The sequence below is a fragment of the Acanthaster planci genome, linkage group LG01 (genome assembly GCF_054643075.1).
Source record: "Acanthaster planci isolate LZ-2023a linkage group LG01, COTS_SCS, whole genome shotgun sequence".
NCBI lineage: Eukaryota > Metazoa > Echinodermata > Asteroidea > Valvatida > Acanthasteridae > Acanthaster > Acanthaster planci.
Genome location: NC_141777.1, coordinates 30,877,874 through 30,897,669, shown reverse-complemented (window position 1 = coordinate 30,897,669; position 19,796 = coordinate 30,877,874). Strand labels below are relative to the sequence as shown.

Sequence of the window (19,796 nt, the reverse complement as noted above, 5' to 3'; positions counted from 1 at the left end):
ATGCTCTAGTAACGCCGTGCACGACAAAATAATGCAGTATCGGCTCATGCAACGTCGTATGTTGTTTTAATCATGTTACGTCATGTGCTATATTATTCGTGACCGTACCCGGCTGAGCTCGAGCTTGCGCCCATACACCATGATCTCCATGATAATGGAGCAATGAACTTGAGTCCAGTCCACTAATTCAAGCCCCATTGAAAACAGTGTAAAATCAGCACCGTTCAGGGCCCAATAGCATGCACTCCAACATCCCTGAGATTTCTGAAATACAAATGAAATTCTTGTCTGGTCGCTTATCTTTCAATTTCTTTTCATTTTTTTTGAAAAAAAAGTGATTTTTCCGAAGTCTGATTGCACTGCCAGCCATTTTTCAAGTGGCAACCCTCAACTTTCTCAGGCACTTAGGACCATTTTTCAACCGTAGTTTTTAGCCCTTTTGCTCTCATATGAAAGCTCAAAGACCCAGTGGGTTGATCCTGGCAACGATTTACACAATCTCACCATTTTGGGGGCCAAACAATCTGCTTTTTCAAAAGATACTGTGGGGGGGGCACTTTTAATTCTAATGAGCTGGTCAAAAATTCTCACTTGAATTAGTGGTCTGCACCCAGAATGGCGCATACTGGTACAAACGAACGCCATCGATGTTGAGTATCCTATCTCTGTAGCTACGGGCAGCAGCGCAAAACAAGCTAAAAACATTTGGGTACCCTACCTTCGCATATTGATGATGACTAGACTGTTGACATGCGCTTGCTAGCAAGCTGCAGTCCTGATGCCCGCGCCTGTGTCTCGTTCATGGATATGGTCTAGCCAGACAAACAATGTCTACGGAAAATTCACCAACACTTGTGGCAAATAAAAAGGTAAGAACTGTTGGATCTTTTTTATTTTCACAGTCTTAAAAATACTTGATTGGCAAACGCTTTAAAATTGTCTTTGGGCCACAGTCATGACAACCTGGCTGGGCCTGGGCTCACAGCATCCGATATCCGCACATCTGACATTTGAGACTTCAGACACTGTCAGAGCATGGAGGTAGAATCATTGTCATGTGATTCTACCTCCATGGTCAGAGCGATTTGAACATGAAAGTTTGAAATTGAAACAACAATGTCGATGAGTGACGTCCACGTTAACGTTGGCTAGTGCAGTTGAACCTGCTTGTACTGATGGGCACGGCCATGACGGCGGTGTGGACGGGATGGCCCTGAGCTAAGCTAACTACGTGTGTGCGGAGTACCACAGAGTTTGTGACTTCGAGTTCTCGAAGTAGAACTAAGCCTAATGCGAGCTAGCCCCACAAATAGGGCTGTAGTGCTTGGCTCTCTTTTACGTCTCTTCGTGACAGAAAAGAGACAGATTGTAAAAGAGAGCCACTACAGTCTACAGCCTTATTTGTGGGGCTAAATGCGAGCATGAGGAAGACCACGTGTACTATAGTAGAGTATGAGGAAGAACATATGATGCCAGTGAGCAGGAGCATGACGGGCTGGTGGAAAGATCTTAAAAGCCCCACCAGAATGGGTGGGGAACGGCAAAACAACTAGGCCAAGGCCTATCCTGTTGTGTTCAGAATTATATAAACATGATAAATGCTTGTCACAATCTGTCATTTCCAAATTTGTTTTAGTAAACTGGTGAAAAATTAGGCAGAATTAAGTAGACCTACATCATGATGTAGGTACATGTACCGGTGAACCCTTTGAGTCATATTACAGTGCATCTAACACAGAAAACCGGAACTTTTTCCCCTGTATTGCACGAAAATTTCCTGATCAGCTGTTGGCTGTAGATTTTAATCAAGTTGGACTTACATTGCTCTTCCCTAGTCAGCCATCCCCTCGGTTGGTATGCACTCGTCAACATCGGTAAGTCCAACTTGACAGATAAGCCAATCCCCCGTCGGTGATATGAAGTTATTCATAATTGTACATGACCGACATGATCTTGCGTAATGTATACAGAATTCCCACCGATCAACGTGCATTATTATGCAGGTATGAACGACATAAAAAAAATCCGGCAATGTGATTGGCTGCTACCCTTTGGTAGAGGAGCCCAATCGCTGTGTACAAACGGTTGGCAGATTTGTCAAGTCAGGATTTCTGAACTGAACTCATAGTAACAAGTGGACACAAGAGGGCACGAAGCAAGTAACGACTGTCTTGTGTTTGAACACATTCAGGGGAACGTGCCAGATGACGTCTATACTCATCCCCATGCTTGAGTGATTCCCAGTGAGTTTGTACACACACAGAGGCTCAAACTAGTGGAGGCTGAGCTTGTGTGGAGCTCTTAAAGGTTAAGCTAGCCACACCCACGCCACAATATCCACCATAGGTGACCATAAGTTTGTTTCCTCCAGCATTATTACATGTAATTCAGCTTTAATAAAAATGGGGAGCTCCAAGTATGAAAAGAACTTGAATGCTCCGAATACATCTCTCTCCAATTGTGTTGTACTGTATGTGCATGTATTTAGAATGAATGCTGCCCTCTTTAGGTTAATACTGGCAAACAAACACTCAGCTACATGTACATGTACTACAGGTACGAGCTCACACAAACCAGATATTGTATGTACAGTACATGGACATGATACATTGTATATGTTCTCTTGTACGTACTGTTGATGTAGGTGGGGCCGAAGTCTGTAGCAGAAGCCATACCACAGCCTTACCACAGTTCATATCCTCTAAAGTTTTCACACCAGTGCAGTAGTTTAGACATTTTGATCATGCGAAATGCTGCGGTATTTAAGAAAAAGGGAAGTTATTATTGAAAGCCTGAGAGATGGCTTAAATGCATGTGCATGTATGGGTATGAAGATAACAATATCCAGATCATACATGTAATGCACAAAAGATATTTTGAAATAATCAGATTTGTTGAAAATATTGACACATTGTCATTGTTACAACAGGTTGCACCCTATTTGTAATTGACCACTTCCTGCTGCATGGATTTTTTTAAAGCGGTATGAGATGACGGGACCTTTTCAAGATTCTTCAAAACTTCATATCTTCATTTACTGGGCATTTACACCCACATGAACGACTGTCTGGTGGCTACTCTAATCTGACAGGCATCTTCATTGACGCCTGAGTATTCAGCCCAGGCCTGCAGCCCTGTTAAAGAGAGCCCAGAATTGTGAGGTGTTACATAATTTCCTTTCTTCCGGTGAATACCAGTAGCATCTTTTCATACTCAGCTGGATTAGTGAGGAGTGGTGCTGTTTTGCTCACCAATAGGGCCCTGGAGCACTTTTGTCCGTGGTGCTAATCTGCAGGTGCACTATGCCCGAAACAGTGGTGTATTGTTTCAAAAAAAGCAACGGATTACCTTTAAAAATGCAAGTCGAAAAATGGTGGCAAATTCCCCTCAGCAGGTCCTTTGTGCCGAGGACAGTCTTTTGTTACACAGACCAGCTCTTTTATCCGAAACTGGGCACCCCGGTGGGAAGTGGTTCATCAATGTGAATAAGAAGGCACACGCTACCAGTGTTTAATATTGTGTTGTTTTATTGGCACAAATAGACAAGACTGTTTTATTCAAAACACGTGCATTGTTCATTTTGGGGTCCACACCGCAATGAAATTCTTCTGTTAGGGCACTTATTGATTGGGCATCTGTGTTGTCTAGAATTCAAGGATCAATTCAGCAGATATGTGGGCTGTTATCGTGAGGAATTGTGCGCTATTTTTATGACAGCATGAAATTTGGCAGTATTGTTTACGATGTTATTTTATGAGTTTTGGATGTGAAGCCAACATAAACTTGCTCTTTTAGGGGCGTGGCAGGCATATTAAAAGTAAGGACTGTAGCCTCAGAAACCATTGCCGCAAAAGCTTAATTGGTCCCATTATGAACGACCCACATGGTTTGATACATTTAATTAAGTGTCACGTGATATGGCATGGGACAGGAGTTACTGTTTAGTTATATACACGTATACAGCTGATAATGTTGGTGGTAGGCAGGCAGGCCCTCGTGAAGATTAGGTGTTGGTGTTACATTTGTTGACGATGATTGGTGATGATATAATTGGTGGTTCACTGCAACAACAAACATTAATACGTGTACATTTCACATACATGTAGTAACAATTATAAGAAATCCAATAAATCATTAACTAATGGAAAATAAATACAGGCATGCACCTTGCATATAAATGTTTTCATATGCAACTTGTCTTGAGTTATGCAATCAGAAAATGCATGAAACCCTTCACCCAAAAAAAACTGTTGAATTCACCCAAAATCCCTTAAATTTATAAGTTTCTACCTTAAATAAAACTTACCAATCGTGCTGAACCACATGTAACAAAAATTAGGCCCTTAAAACCTTGTTAATTTTTACATTGTTTAAAGGGCAAATTATGGTACATGAGAATTACTTGTGAATCATCAGAATCAGGAGGAATCTTCACCCTTGACCTAAAAGTTTGTGTATCAACAGAGGGCGCCCTTAGAGATGACTGGTGAAATATCCTTTTGATTAAATAACTTTAAATTGCTTCATACAACGATCAATGAAAATGTGACGCAAACCTTAAAAGAAGAAACAACAATTGAAAATAAAAACAAAAACTGAAATTTTGTTGCTATTGGGCCCTCTTGCACACCTACCATACTACATGTATATTGTGACCATTTTTTTTTCACTGAAACATTAAACCCCCCCGACAGTGGGAATTTTTTTTTAAATGCAGCATTTCAATTGTTTAAATGGCTGCCACACCCCCAAAAGTGTGAATTTGCTATGGTAATACATTGTACATTTTTTTCTCATAAATATAACAATCAGTGCAAGGTTTGACACTTCTGAAGTTTTCAGCTAGTGCACAATTGTCTTTCAGAGTCCATTCCACGCATGTTAGTGAGAATAAAGCTCCGTTTCGCAAAATATTCATGAGTTTACTGTTGTATTGCCTCCTAGTCCTAGATCAGACAAGATGTCTAGAACACTTGGCTTCATCTTCACAACAGTGTACACACACAGAACCCATATTGATGTCTGTGCCATTTTTATGGCATTATTATACGTCATTTTTACAGCTCAATACACTTTGTTGAAATCAACAATTTCCAGGAAACTCCAGCCATTGTGACTGCAACATTTTATTTTCATCCAAAGGTTATAAGGGAAAGAAAATCATGAACCATGCAAGGCATGAAAATTGTTTGGATTTTACAGTGCCTGAGATTGTTTGCTGTATTGTGGTTTCCTCCTCTAGATGGCAGTGTTGCATAGCCTTACATGTACATGTGGATGGATTCAGTTGTACGTGAAGCACATATGTACATGTACAGTTAGCACCTTTAACAAATGGCCATTTCTTATACCCAGCAACAAGAAGCCTGTTAATTGTTCACAGTTCATTCCATGATACATGTACTAGCAGGAAATAGCGTGCTCTTGTGAACATGGTGATCAGAGCTCTGTAGGATTGTTGTAAGCATTCTGTGGCTTTTTTATTATGCGCACACACACGTGGGTGTGGGGACCTGTGTCTGTGTACTGTGCGTGCATCTGGACACTCCCCCATGGTTCACACGTGTCATCTGGTAATTTGTTTTATCTCTGGATCCCGGACCAGGATGTTTCTTTTTTGATTTACATTTACATGTGAGTCAACATTTCTGAAGCGGTTTCTTTGTTGTTTGCAAGCTGATAACGACTGGCAGGTAGTCTACGACATGTATATGGACAGTGCTCATTCCGTCTTTACAGGTGGCTGAATTTTAAGAGAGATCAGGTGGTGTTTTTTTTATTTCAGTTTTTGGGGGGGTTCGCCATTTTGATACCAAGGTTTGCTGTGCATTGTTCTCCGTGCTGTACCGGTACCATCAACTCTGGTTTTACTGATGGAAAGATTCTCTACCCTGCAAAATCAGCACTTCCTGCGTTGTTTCTCTTGCTGGTATGATTGAGAACAGTAAAGGATGGCTCCACCTTGATGGGTACTGCTGGCTGAGTGGGAAGGGAAAAAAAAATCACTGGTCGGAGATGCAGGTGATGATAGTCGGCCAGTGTACATGTACATCTGTGATCAGGGGTCAAGTGGATGCCTCCTGAAAGGGTGGAACAGATTGTCTGCAGTTGAACTTTGGGATACACACTGTGTTGGAGTGAGGTGTACATACACAGTTCGTCATTGGGTGTTTCGTCAACTTGGTGAACAAATATTACATTATGCCAGTGATGAATGGAATGTCAGGAATATACTTGGTAAGCGAGCCTGAATGCATTTTTTTGTTTCATGTTTTTGGTTTTTGGGGGAGGATGTACATAATGTGATCCATTCTAAGGGCTACTTCTCTGCTTCTCTCAAAATGAAAATTTCATTGAAGATGAACTGTAAAGTAAAATAGTCCCCCATAGAAATTGATAATGATCGACTAACAGTAATTGTCCCAATTGTGTTATAAGTGAATAAATACACTGTATGTGCTTGGCCGGTCTCATACGTGTGTTTAAGACTGGCTCAGGAGGATGGATGCGACTGATGTCCCAGCTGCAGGTGAGGGCATTATGAGCCAGTCTCCGGCCTAGCATGTACAGTATTTATTACCATTCATGAATACCGTTTTAGTTGGAGAGTAAAAAGAAGTCAATGTCGGATAAATTTCCAAGGATTTTGTTCAAGATGTTACTTTTATTTTCCCGATTGGCCCCATCCTTCTTATGGTATACATGTATAAAAAAGTAGAATCTCCTGATATATGGACTTGGGGCACGCGTAGGAAGTTTTGCATTCCCAATGCACACAGACTCTTGACCAATAGGAATGGATTAAACTGTTGTGTATCCAGCTGCCAGCGCGTCTTTACGCAGTGGGCATTATCACTTTTCAAGATGTATTTTTGCATTGGGGAGATGTTAATTTATATAACGGGTTTTGCCCTTACCCAACGTATATATATTAATAAACACTGTATTAGCAGTGTATTGGGCATTATCAAATCGTAGCGGGCATTATCAAGTGTTAATACTCGTCGACATTGCACGTTGTTGAATAGGGAAACTGTCTAAGGTACTGAATGATAGACATTCCTGTATGTACAGTGAGGGCACATACATGTAGTTAATCAATCTTGTTTAGTCTACTGTACCAGCACATGTACATTGTACACAGTACATCTTTGGCTTTTTATTTTAAGATATACCCCATACAATCCATATGCTCCCTGAACTTTCCATCCACCATTATTGCTGATTTGTTTACTTGCATTCCAGACTGTACATCCCAGTTGCAGGTTGGATGTACACCATGCATGTACAGTACATGTACATACATGCACATGTATGCATGTACAGTACGAATGCATGTATTAAGTATTCATGAATTAAGTTCCCCGTTGTTTGCACACCTGCACTCATATGAACCATGTAATTATTTTTACGGATATCTCCATTTGTAGGGCTTGTTTTTGTCAGATAAGTCTTTTTGCACATTATTACAGTGCTCTAACATTGTTCTGTTTGAACATGTTGAAAGAGCAAGGAAATTAGTACACATACATGTCCATGTCCATGTACGTCCCTGCTCTGTGTACCTTACCTTTCCTGAAAATAGTTTCTACAAAAGTGATAAAGACTTCTCCTAAGGAGGAGAATTGATGGTAGTCACTGATCTTCAAATCAAGTCTCAACAGTGGAAGGCCTTTTCCATAACTCCATTTCCAGAGGGTTACGTTAATAATGTAAAAGATGTTTGCTACAACATGTACATGTTCCAAGAAAAAGCGGTAATCAGTCAGTTTAGGAAAACATTGTCTATGTACCTTTGTGAAAAACACAGTACAAGGGCATGCATAGTACAGGTTACATGTAGTGTATGTACATGTACCAATACTTTCTGTACAAAAGCAGGGACGCTGTAAAATACATGTACACTACAGTTGTACATGAAGTCGAATACAAAAAGTTAGGTCATAGAGCTACTGTACATGTTGGAACACTCTGTGGTTCAGCCTACGTTTTTTATTAGTTGGATTACAAACCCACCGGCTCCAACTAATGCAATGTTAGACATTGACGTTATATTATTCCTGATGGTGTTTATAGTGTTTGGGGGGAAAAGTGTGATAAATTCAGTTCTCGAACCCGACATTGTAGATAAGTGAATTCTCCTTTTTCCCCTCTCGCTTTGCCCAGGGTGGCATGAGGCGGAGCAATAGCCAGATGGAGTTCCACACCCAGGGGCGGAAGGATGCCCAGCGAGCTCTCTGGAAGGAACTGGACCGACTCAAGGAAATTTCCACCCAGAAGGAGGTCAGTGGGTTTTTTTACTCCCTGTCAGGTGATACACTGCTGAAAATATTTTTTCAAAGGTATTTCTTAGGTGCTTTAAAAAACCAATGTAGCCAACCAAATGTCCACCAAATGTACACAGTACATGTACAGTATGCCAAATTATCCCCAAATAACCATGTTTATAAATCTGAAGGTGCTAATTTGTATTTTACATCATCAAAGTCAGTCTGTTAGAAGTTTTGAAAAGTGACATGCGGAGTCGCAGTTTGGTCCATTTTATGAAGAACATGCCACATGTACATTGTACGTGTACAATGTACATGTACATTCGTGCCTGTTTTTTGGACTTTGTATCAGATCATTTTATCTAAGGGTCTATTGTTACTTATTAGACCTCTAATGGTACACGTATAGAATTCATAACTTTGGGCGTTTTATATGAGCAAATGTGTGTTTGTGTTAAACTGTGTTCGCACAGATCCTTCAGAAAGGCAAGAGGGTTTGGCTTGCATGTTTGAGGGAGGTTGGTCCCAGTGGTGGTGCTTGATATCCAATGTTGCCTGAACGGGGTAAATTATGGAGTATTCCTCACAATTCCCAACCTCCCAAAAATGCCCACGAATACGAAAAAAGCTTGTTCTGTGAAAAGCCTAATGTCTTTTGTATGATTTCCAGATTGTTGAAAAGGAGTTTGAAGGCTTCAAGGAACTGTTCAGTCGTTTCTTGGCAGAAACTGGACCGTCAGTTCACTGGGAAGATATCCAGCCACTGTCTGATGATGCTGTAAGATTTTGGCTGCAGCCCATTTGTGTCCAAAATTACCGGTAGCTTAGTGCCAAGTGTACATGTATTTATGTGTGAAAACAAAATACTTTTCTGAATAAATCTTTTTATTGCTTTCTCCCCAAGTAAAGATATCGTGTTAAACAATGCACATAAACCAGAATCCTCTTTCAAAAGTTCTTCACCTGCACTGTCTCAGTCACAATGTACATTGGGTCATGTTTGCTAGCATTGACCACAACTAAACTTTCATTGATCTGAAGTTACATTTAGTTTCTTATTATCATTGATATCCTTACAATTTCTTTAGTAATGTATTTGTTGTGGCATTCTGTTTTTGTCTTGCCTTAGATTTTACCAGTTAAGAAATTTCAACTTCTTTGCTGAGTTGTTTATTTACAGTACTTGCTTTCATGAAACGATTGTTGGTGCAGTGATCAATGGTTGTAGTTCCCTGGTGCACTGGGCTCCCCAACTCTATTTTTCCCCACTACCTGTAGGTTACGTCCTATGACAAGCTGCAGGATTACGATCCGGAGGAGGTCCGCCAACTGTTGGACAAACTGGTGGTAATCAAGCTAAACGGGGGGCTTGGCACCAGCATGGGTTGCAAGGGTCCCAAGAGCGTCATCAGTGTCCGCAATGACCTCACTTTCCTAGACCTCGCCGTCCAGCAAATTGAGGTGAGGTTCACTTTCTCGGAGTGAGCTGAAGATTTGTGTAGACAGTTTGGCTGTCCAAAGTACTTGGTTATTTTTACATATGCAGGGTTCGACCTTAACGCTGGTTCGCTCGCCAAATCCGAGTAAAAACTGCAGTCATCTAGCGAAAGCCCTTGTCTGGGTAGTCCGGCGGTCTAGTAAACAATATTCTGAGTATATAGTTGATTGTGATGCGTGCCCTCTTGCTACTGCTGGTTTTTGAACCAAATAAAATAGAACCTTTTGCAACCAGGAATAGTTTGGTCCTGGCACCAGTCCAGCAGAAGTAATGCTGAAGTCTATGAATGCAGCGGCAGTAAATCGTCTGAAACTTCTGTTCTGCAACGCCTTTGCGCCGCGATCGCACGTATGACGTGCTGCGTGTGGCCAATACATCTGGACAACCCCATGACTTGACATTGGTTCTGCGTACAAGATCTAAATCAGCGCATGCTTTCATGCATTGCATCGTAGAGGTACATGTAAGTCCTGAATATGCATCCCACGCGTATGACGTGCCGAGTGTGTTGGTGTGTGTATACGCATTACGTTACTATGAATATGCAGTACTGATTTTTCTGATTGGTCATTGGTAGTTGTGACACCAGCAATGTCACGGTTGTGATTTCGTGTTTGGTTCGCATGCTACGGGTTGCACTACACCAAATACGCACCCGTCGAAAACATTGCAAAATCAGACCAAAATAGTGCTGCCTGTTGACTCTTGGAAAGAGGTTGACCTCCGTTTTTTCACTGGAAATTCAGGATTGTGGCCAGAAGATCACTTTTTGTTTCAATTTTAAGGGGGAGGTAGCCATGAAAATTATTTGTATTCGCCTTTCCCCAAAGATACCTCCAAAAAATAGTAATAAAACTACATGTATGCGCTCAGCTCTGAATTTAGCCACCCGCCACTTTTGAAAGAAATACCCCGAATTGGAAATTATCAGTCCCAAATTTGGAATTTATAGAAATATTTCTATGAACCTTCCTAATTATGGCTTGTCATATTGTAAAATCCCCGTGGGATCACCAAATATTAATGAGCTCACATGCAGAAATACAACCATTTGGTGGAATGCATCCCACGGGTACTGGACACAGTCGAGAATGAACATGTACTGTTTGTACATTTCGCCGGGTGTACATGTACATACATGTATGTGCGTGTACATGTGCATACTGCATAAAACGTACATGTACATACATGTAAACTGTTCATAATGACATTTTTTTTCTGTCTCTTGGATTGTGAATAAAACAAACCATTTTCAGCAGGTAACCATTTTGTGTGTTTAATTTGCTGGAGTAGAGTTATACTCATGAATATTCTTGAAACTCTGATTCCCATGACCATTTATGATTACTCATCAATTATCAAATAACAGTCAGCACCGAGTGCACACTTATGCATGATGTTGGAGCAGAAAACACTAATGCCAAAAAAGAATGTTGAAATTTAGGGGAAGACGCGGACTAGTGAAAATGCTGGCGGATTCGTAAAAAGCCATCACTGCTGGTCCGGCTGGCAAGTGAGAAAAAAGTTAAGGGCAAACCCTGCATTATCACTAGAATTTCTTTTCTAATTATCACTAGAATTTCTGTTCAAGTACACTATTAAACAAATACACTTGTAGACAGTAACGGTAGTCCATTTGCGAGGATCCAAGGACCTGGAATGAAAATAGTTTGTCTAGGAAATGTAACTTCAGTATTTTGTTTATTTTTTTAAATGTTTTGTTCAGTGGGCAGGCGTAACTGGTAAAATACCATAAATAGGTTTTGTGAAAATAAGATGCATCGGAATCCACTTAGTGTAAGATCAAGAGTTTAATTGAACTAGTAATAAATATTCTTAGGCAAAACAGTTAAGAATTTAAACCAGTTATAAATATGCAACAAAATGTTGTGAATTTAAGCTAGTTACATGCAACAAAATGTTGAGTGCCTCAACTTCTGATTTCAAGTTGCGACTCTGTGTTTTAGATCATAGCCAGAGTAGTGAGTGATTCTGTCCAAGATTGTCACAAAAAAAGTGAAGTTAAAGTTGTGAGACTTTTCTCTGTTCAAAGAAAAATCCTGGGATTATATGTACACGTATCTGTTCTGTTAATTTACCGCTCAAGATATTTGAGCGGCATATTTCTTCCTTCGTTGTACTCCTCCATTGAACTCGATTTTGCTTCTCATCTGAACAAGTATCTGAACAAGACCTATGGCAGCAGTGTTCCCTTGGTGTTGATGAATTCCTTCAACACTCACGAAGACACCAAAGCCGTGCTGAACTGCTACAGCTCCTGTAAGGTGGACATCTTCACCTTCATGCAGAGGAGGTGAGTTGCTCATCCTGAAATGGGGCAAAGCATGCCATGTGTTGTCTTTCATTTTGGTTTGCAATCAAAGGAATGCAACCCATGGTTAAAATCAGATAAGAACAATAGTGCCTACCAAAAAAAAAAGGTTATTGGAAATTATGAAGAGTTAATTTCAACTAGAAATTGATATAAGTGGAAAATAAAACCTATGAGCCTGGGGAATGCAGTACTGTATGCTCAACCAACAGAGTGTTAAAGCAAACCCATTCAGTTTTTAACTGATAGCATCCAGTGAATTATGCAAGATAAAATAAAGTTGGAAGAGGCTCCAGCATCTGAAGATTCACAGTTGTATTAAAGGATGGCACAAGAAAGTGCTCCTTGTTATGGAGAGTATGCTAGCAGTACATGGAGAGTATGCTAGCAGTACATCCAACTGATTAACAAAGAGCCTGAGTGAACTGGCTTAACCTCTCAAAATCTTACATGGAATTCTGCAGTACCAGACTATGATTTGTGGGAACCATACCGGTAGGAATCCTCATTAGAATCATCGAGTCTGCATCTCGTGAAATAAGACAACATAAGGTCGCACATTATTTCTACAGATTCAAACATCACTCGTGGTTTCAGTCTGAATTTTGGGGGTTTCATTTGCTTTGAATAACTTCAGAGCCATGACCAATGTAGTTTGTCCATACACAAGATTCTGCATAGGCTGCACTTTCATGTACATTTTGTAGTGCTTGTAATGGACCTGTTGCAATTGATAGCCAGATGCAATTATCGCTTTAATTTACTCAGTTCTGCCTGAGTGCTTTCTACCCCGTTCACAATTCCTTGTCGTGTGCTCCACACAGGTATCCGAGGATAAATAAGGAAACGCTGCTGCCGACCGCCAAGACATGCTCCATGGATGCAGCCAACATTGAACAGTAAGTGGACTGGGGGCAGGTCCAAAGTCCAGTCTGCATATAATTAGATTGCCTAAGGTAGCCATGGCAACGCCAAGCAGCAGCGGCAGCTTATTATTTTCTGCCACCTGAAAGTGCAGGGATGGCATGTGTTACACATGCATGGGTCATCATTATATGACAGTGTGTTGAAGTTGGTAATTGAGTTTCATCACCAGATAATTCATTTAACTTGTACATCTATTAAAGGGGATGAAATGTGATCGTAGCGTGTGTCCAATATTTTCGTTTGCTTCATTAAATTTCCGGATACTAAACCTAGTTCCTGTATATTCAAGCAAGCACATACACCTACTGACACGGTTGCTGTTGGCTATAACGCTCACAATGAATGATAGTTATTATGGGGAGATATTTTGCAAGGACAATTTTTTGTCCACACAACGCAGGCCCACATTTCCTCCCTATAGAAATTGTGCTATTGATGTGGGAGCTGGCCTTGGCAGTCATACACCTGTTGTTGACTGAGAATGGTCTGCTGCTCCTTTGAACATCCAGCTTTGAATTATGTTACCTTGGTTTTATTGTTTTTTACATCCTAAAAGATCAAGGAGTACAATTTTCAGAGCTGAGCCTATTTTGAATGTACTGTTTTCACTTTTGTTTTTAATGTAATAAATTTGAGCCTTTCATTCAAAGAAGCTGAGTAAATCAAAGGAAAACATTTCATGCTAATTTCCAAACCGGTAATGACGAAGTTGATGAACAAGCAATAGAGGCTGTTGAATTTGACTTGAGTGCATAATCTCTTATTTGACCATTTTGGAATAATTTATACCACACAGGACTGGAACAATAAGAGTTATCAGTTTCTTGTATACATTTATTGTGTTGGAGTTCACTGAATATAGCTCACTACCAAAGAATATTCCTTTTTTTGGAATGGCTGCAAACTGCATCATTCTGTTAAGTTGAGTTGGGTCCCTAAGAAGTTTGATGAATGAAATGGTTTAGGAGCAAATTATGTAAGATATCAAAAGATCACTTGTTGCAGTTGGTCAGAATAACTGTGGAACACTTCCATTTCAGACGTTGCTCTTTATATGATTCAAACTGAAGCAAATTATGTAAGATATCAAAAGATCACTTGTTGCAGTTGGTCAGAATAACTGTGGAACACTTCCATTTCATACGTTGCTCTTTATATGATTCAAACTGAAGCAAATTATGTAAGATATCAAAAGATCACTTGTTGCAGTTGGTCAGAATAACTGTGGAACACTTTCATTTCAGACGTTGCTCTTTATATGATTCAAACTGAAGCAAATTATGTAAGATATCAAAAGATCACTTGTTGCAGTTGGTCAGAATAACTGTGGAACACTTCCATTTCAGACGTTGCTCTTTATATGATTCAAACTGAAAGGTAATCCATTTCAGTGTATGGTAATTAGAAAATTATACTTTGAAAATTCCACAATCCACCTGCAGCCTTGCTGGAATGGAGCTGTGATGAATATGGATGGCATGTATAAATGGATGATGTGGATTATCCACATGAATAAAAATTATATGGCTTGAGGGGGGGACTTATGAATAAACCTAAATTTTGAATGTGACTGCTGTAGCTGATGGGTCAGTTAGTTTTGAAACCGTCTCAAATACTTTTTCCGTTTATTCATCACGCACTTATCAAAATGGTCAAGTGTTGGTTAAAAATTTGTTAAACCTTTTAATATAGGCAGTGTACTACTTGCACTTGGGTACTTTTTATTGGTACTTATACACTTATTCTTCGAAATGGACTCTCGTACAACACTGCCTCATAAAAAATCTGTTCATTCATACTGAATGTTAGCCGTATAGGGTAAGATTTTGTGTGGGGCCCTTAAGTGTGATGTGTTTGACGAGTAGAAGCATCAACTGTAAAATCTGAGATTCCTCTCCCATGGTGAAAAAAGTCTTTGATTTGAATCAGTGTGCTCAATCTGGAACCATCATGTGTAGATCTATATCAGTTTTCTCAAAATGAAGGTTGTGAAATGATGTTATCTGTTTCAAGTGGACAATTTTGACACATGAGAAAAACAAGCTGTTGAAGGATTTAAACTCCAAAATGATGTCAGTATTATTCATGCCAAAAAAACCCCAGGAAGCTTTAAAAAGTCAACATGGTGATTTTGGTGCGGAAATGGGAAGAATAGTTTGCAACCATTCTCCCCTTGCTACTAATTGTACTCAGTGAAGTGTGATGGGAAATTAATCATCCGAGATTAAAGTAACCCATGTGGACCAATTGAGAGTTGCCTTAGAATACAGCCTTGAAGTGCATTGATAGTGCAGTCAATGCCATCAAGCGATTCCATTCGTCTGTTGGTAATGGCTCCCACAGCACTGTTCTTAACATTGTTCCTCAATTGATTCTCCTCAGCTGGTATCCCCCAGGCCATGGTGACATTTACCAGTCATTCTATGACTCGGAGCTGCTAGAATCCTTCCTCAGGCAAGGCAAAGAGTACATGTTCATCTCCAACATTGACAATCTTGGTGCTACAGTCGACCTCAGTATCCTTTTTGTTTGACACAAACTAGCACAGACCACTTTCTATCTTTCTGTGACTTGATGTTATTGCACATGTCCTTCAAAGTTTGGGAAGCTGCATTAATTAGTTGATGAAGAAAGCATTAATTACTTGCCACATGTGTGCCAACTCAAAGCGTACGAGGCGTGGGGTGAATTCCGGGAGATCGTGGATCGATATCATTATGACCCTGTCATTGCGTATTTGCACAGTGCATTGCGAGCTAGGGTTGCAAAACAACTGGCTTGACACTTGACAAATTATGGTATTGTAGGTGTCAGGAACATCGCACAGTTCTGTAACGATAGAAAACATGAAACACTAACTTGGAGGCAAACGTTAAATTCACAGTAGAACCAATGTTTTTTCACTGCCAAATCAGAGGAAGTTTGGGAGCGTATAGTGCTGAGGCTTACATGTAGTTGTTAGAGGATCCTGGCACCTAGGTCCCACCTCACAAATCACAATTGAAAACTGACTGGGTTGATTTATATTCAGTGTTCATAATCACAGAAATTGACCTGAGTGGGGTTTGAAAATGCCACTCAAAAAATATCCAACTGCCCTCTGCCTACTGAGCTACAGACCTTCCATCCCTTTTCCACAATATCCTACTGTGTGTGTTGCTTCGTTTACAGAACGTTTGTCTCAAGCAGGGATTTGACTTCTAAAGTTATATGTATCTGGATTTTAAGATTTTTGATCCCAAAGCGGCATATTAAGAGATATACCCACAGACGAATTTGCTATTTTTTTGCACTTTAAGACAAAAACTTGAGTGGAAGAGTTACATAATGACAGCCCTTTGGGAGAATACATTGCCTTCTTAGCCATGCGAAACCCTGAAATGTCACAGTATTTTTGTCAGTTGTCATGGTTGTCATTGTCACAGCCCCTCTGCTGGATATACAGTCATTTGCAAAAGTTTAGGACCACCCATAGAAAATGCATTAACCTGAAGGAAAACCAAACTTAAACCGATCAATCATGGCAAATTATGTTTATTTTCAATGTGTAACCTTGGTACCTTGGTTAAACCTTTTTGACTACCTTTCGATGATTTGACATGTTAACAGTCTAATATTCAGTGTGCCCTCCCTTATTTCTGATTGCTTAGATTGGCTTTTTTTACCCATGCTGCCTAGCAGACAAAATGTCATACAAGACCTGCCTTTGCAAAAAATTTCATTCAAACGGGTATATAGCACTACACTGATGTTATGCACCACTGTAAAATCATGTTAAGTAATCATTAAGGGAGACAGTGTAATCAAAGATCGTATAGCGCCGCGTAGCGGCGCAAGATGAGGAACTTCACCATGAATACTCGTAAAACGTCGTCACATGGGCGCCATTCTGGTTGCCTGTGCATTAAACGGCACTGCACAGGCGTAGGCGCCGTGACAGGCACATGCACACATATTAACGATCACACTCGAATGGCGCCCATGGTGAGAACACCTTTATGGCCGAATTACCCATCTTGCGCGGCTATGCGACGCTATATAATCTTTGGTGTAATGCAGGCCCAGTGACAGAAATACCAATAAAATTCAAGGTGGTCTTAAACTTTTGCAAATGACTGTAGTGTTGAATTTTCCAACCCCCCCGTCATCCCTACACAAGTCATGATTCATCATCATCGCTCCTTACTGAACTGGATTATGCCTATCCACCCCCAAACCTCTTCAGGAATTTATAGTGTCAGCTGGCATTGTTTTATCAGTTTCTGCTATATGATTGATTGCTCCGGTTCACATTGACTTTTTCAATTAATTGTTGCCATGAAAATTGCACCTTTTTCCTTTCTGGATAAATAAATGGGTTAGAAATGGGTTGTGAAAGTAGGCATCCTGAACATGTTCTAGCACCAAGTCAATAGCAATATTTGCTGGCATAATGGGATTTTCTGTGGTTGCATATAACAACAGCTGCACAACTCCTTTCATGTGGAAGCGTGTTTAATTTGTAGCCGCATAAGGGATGACGGTGCCAGCTGTCAATTTGGATCAAGTACGCCCAGTATTGTTTTGCACAATGGCAAATAGTAGCCACAGCTGTGCATGCCATTTTGTTTAGAAAAGTTATTAATTAGTTTGAGTGCTTGATATTATATATGTTCTGACAGGGTCGGACTACAGTGGTAAGGAAAGGTTTAAAAACCATCAGTTTTGCCGAGTGTTTGTATTACTCATTTCAACATGGATATGTACATGCGGTTTTTTTGGGGGGGCGGTTGTGAAAACAACAGTGTATTTCAGGTTCTACACTATGCAAATGTTTATGGGGATAAAAATGGAATACTCTGATCTTATGACAGGAAGGCAACACGCTTCCGATGTTATTTCCTTAATGCCGCTTTCACAGAAATTCTGAATTTGCTGGTGAAGCAGAAGCAGCGAGAATTTGTAATGGAAGTGACAGACAAGACGAGGGCAGACATAAAGGTTTGTCTCACACACTCGTCCATAAGTAAACAGCAGGCTACAGGATGACGGTGTGCGTAGTCTAGAGTCAAATTGCTGTCCTGTTTAGTGTGCCAGCTGGGTTGTCTTGTTTGTAGTGTTTGAAAGGGTCTCTGTAAGCAGGGCCGCCTCTTTTTATGTAATCCAAGGGACTTCGGCCGTGAACCGCAGTTCAACCACTGGCCAGTTATCTTTTACTAAATACATGCATGGGATACAGTCGAACTTGAAAGACCCCAGTTGTTTAGCAAAATCCTCTCATCGCTCACTTTTTGCACTTGGTTACATCAAGGCCTCCGCCATTTTGCACAATTGTCCCATGCCAGTGGTTCCACAAGACAGGTCGCTGAAATCCAATGATGTAACCATGCCCCCACCACCTGGTTAGATGGTCGACTGGATAGCCCATCTGTAATGCTCCATGGATCTCAGACTGAGGATTGGTTTACCATTCCACAGTATGAAACAGCAGTTTTGGTTCTATAACAAGTCACCCACAGAGTCTGCCCAGTTTACAATTGGGGAGAGTAAAGTGATGAGCTGTTCCCTCCATTTTGTTAACCATATATAAAAATGTCTCATTAACATGTGTTGAATTTAAAAAAGGACACTTGACTATTGAGAAAGGAACTGTTTGCATTTATCCCATTCAATTTGTGGTAAGTAGGCTAAATCAAGAGATACAAGAGTGACAGACCAAGGTTTACATTGTATGCTGTGCCCCAAAACACACATCTGGGTACCATTCAGTGGTGGTTGCTGAGGATGCAATACACCTGTTGCAGGAGGTATGGTTCTGTTGAAGAACAAGGTTCCATGCTATAAACTTTTTGGGGTGTTGGTACGCAAATAGTCAAGATAATTAGTGTTATGTGATATGCAAAATGGTGATGCTGTCGTTCGTTTTAATGTTTCTAGATGGTGTGCTCTAAAACACAAAACACTAACATTTTGGTGCGTACATGTACAAGATAACTTGTTGTGCCTCTCTGAGTCAGAGAGAGTTAACAGGTTACTCCAGCTCTGCATTAACCAAACATTTGATCGGGCTGTTTAACAAACACCACAATATTTCTTTCCTGTACCTTGGGCAGAGTAGTGTCTAAGACCTGTGGAACACTTAATTCAGTCTTACAAATGTCCTGATTTGGATAATGCTTGACAGCAAAGATGATAGATGGCAGGAAGAGTTGTGTGGATGATTTGACGTAATACTCAGAGCATGCTTGCAAAAGATTCCAGTGGCCTGAACTGTTGTATTTTTTTTTCATTGGGAAACTGTAAAATATGAAAGCATTCTTGCACAGCAAAATTGAAGACCGTAATTTTTCGGGGGCCCCATACCTCAAGTATTGGGGTTGATAAACTAGCTATAAAGTGGCTGCAAAATGGTTCCAAGAAATTTGCAATGGACTGAATGCAATATGCCTGGCAATTTGTCAGAAATAACGATGGTTCATCAGGCACTGTGAAACATGAGATTGTCCTGTCAAAGCACAAATGAGTTTATTCATGTGCTGGCCATATGGAAATTGCAAGTGAGGTGAACTCTACCCTTTTAAAGGTGAGGGAAGAATTGAAAGCAGTACAATTAAATTTCCTGACAAATGAGTACATGTACCTTTTCTTGTGAATAATTACAAATTTATTAAACATACGTTAATGGTTTCAACTCGATTTGAAGAAAAAATTGAAATGCTTGGAACACACACCTGTCATAAAATAGTCTGTTGCCAGCCATCCTAACCAACAGCTGAAAATTTATCGAAAT

At 40.3% G+C, this 19,796-nt stretch overlaps 1 protein-coding gene across 4 annotated transcripts in view; it reads left to right on the top strand.

The window, feature by feature from the left end:
• The first annotated feature begins 624 nt into the window (after nucleotides 1–624).
• The window catches only part of ugp2 (UDP-glucose pyrophosphorylase 2), a 30,665-nt gene continuing 11,493 nt past the window's right edge, over nucleotides 625–19,796 (top strand). Inside the window, exons 1-9 of one of the 4 annotated variants that reach the window (XM_022230269.2) lie at nucleotides 680–869; nucleotides 2,192–2,346; nucleotides 8,167–8,283; nucleotides 8,941–9,048; nucleotides 9,549–9,731; nucleotides 11,949–12,082; nucleotides 12,925–12,999; nucleotides 15,410–15,543; nucleotides 17,928–18,007. In XM_022230269.2, the coding sequence (XP_022085961.1) occupies nucleotides 8,173–8,283; nucleotides 8,941–9,048; nucleotides 9,549–9,731; nucleotides 11,949–12,082; nucleotides 12,925–12,999; nucleotides 15,410–15,543; nucleotides 17,928–18,007 (825 nt within the window). In that variant the 5' untranslated portion in view covers nucleotides 680–869; nucleotides 2,192–2,346; nucleotides 8,167–8,172. Of the gene's footprint in view, nucleotides 870–2,191; nucleotides 2,347–5,391; nucleotides 6,238–6,439; nucleotides 6,530–8,166; nucleotides 8,284–8,940; nucleotides 9,049–9,548; nucleotides 9,732–11,948; nucleotides 12,083–12,924; nucleotides 13,000–15,409; nucleotides 15,544–17,927; nucleotides 18,008–19,796 lie in introns of those variants that run through there. The other 3 variants (XM_022230267.2, XM_022230268.2, XM_087133821.1) reach the window with 3 other exon arrangements.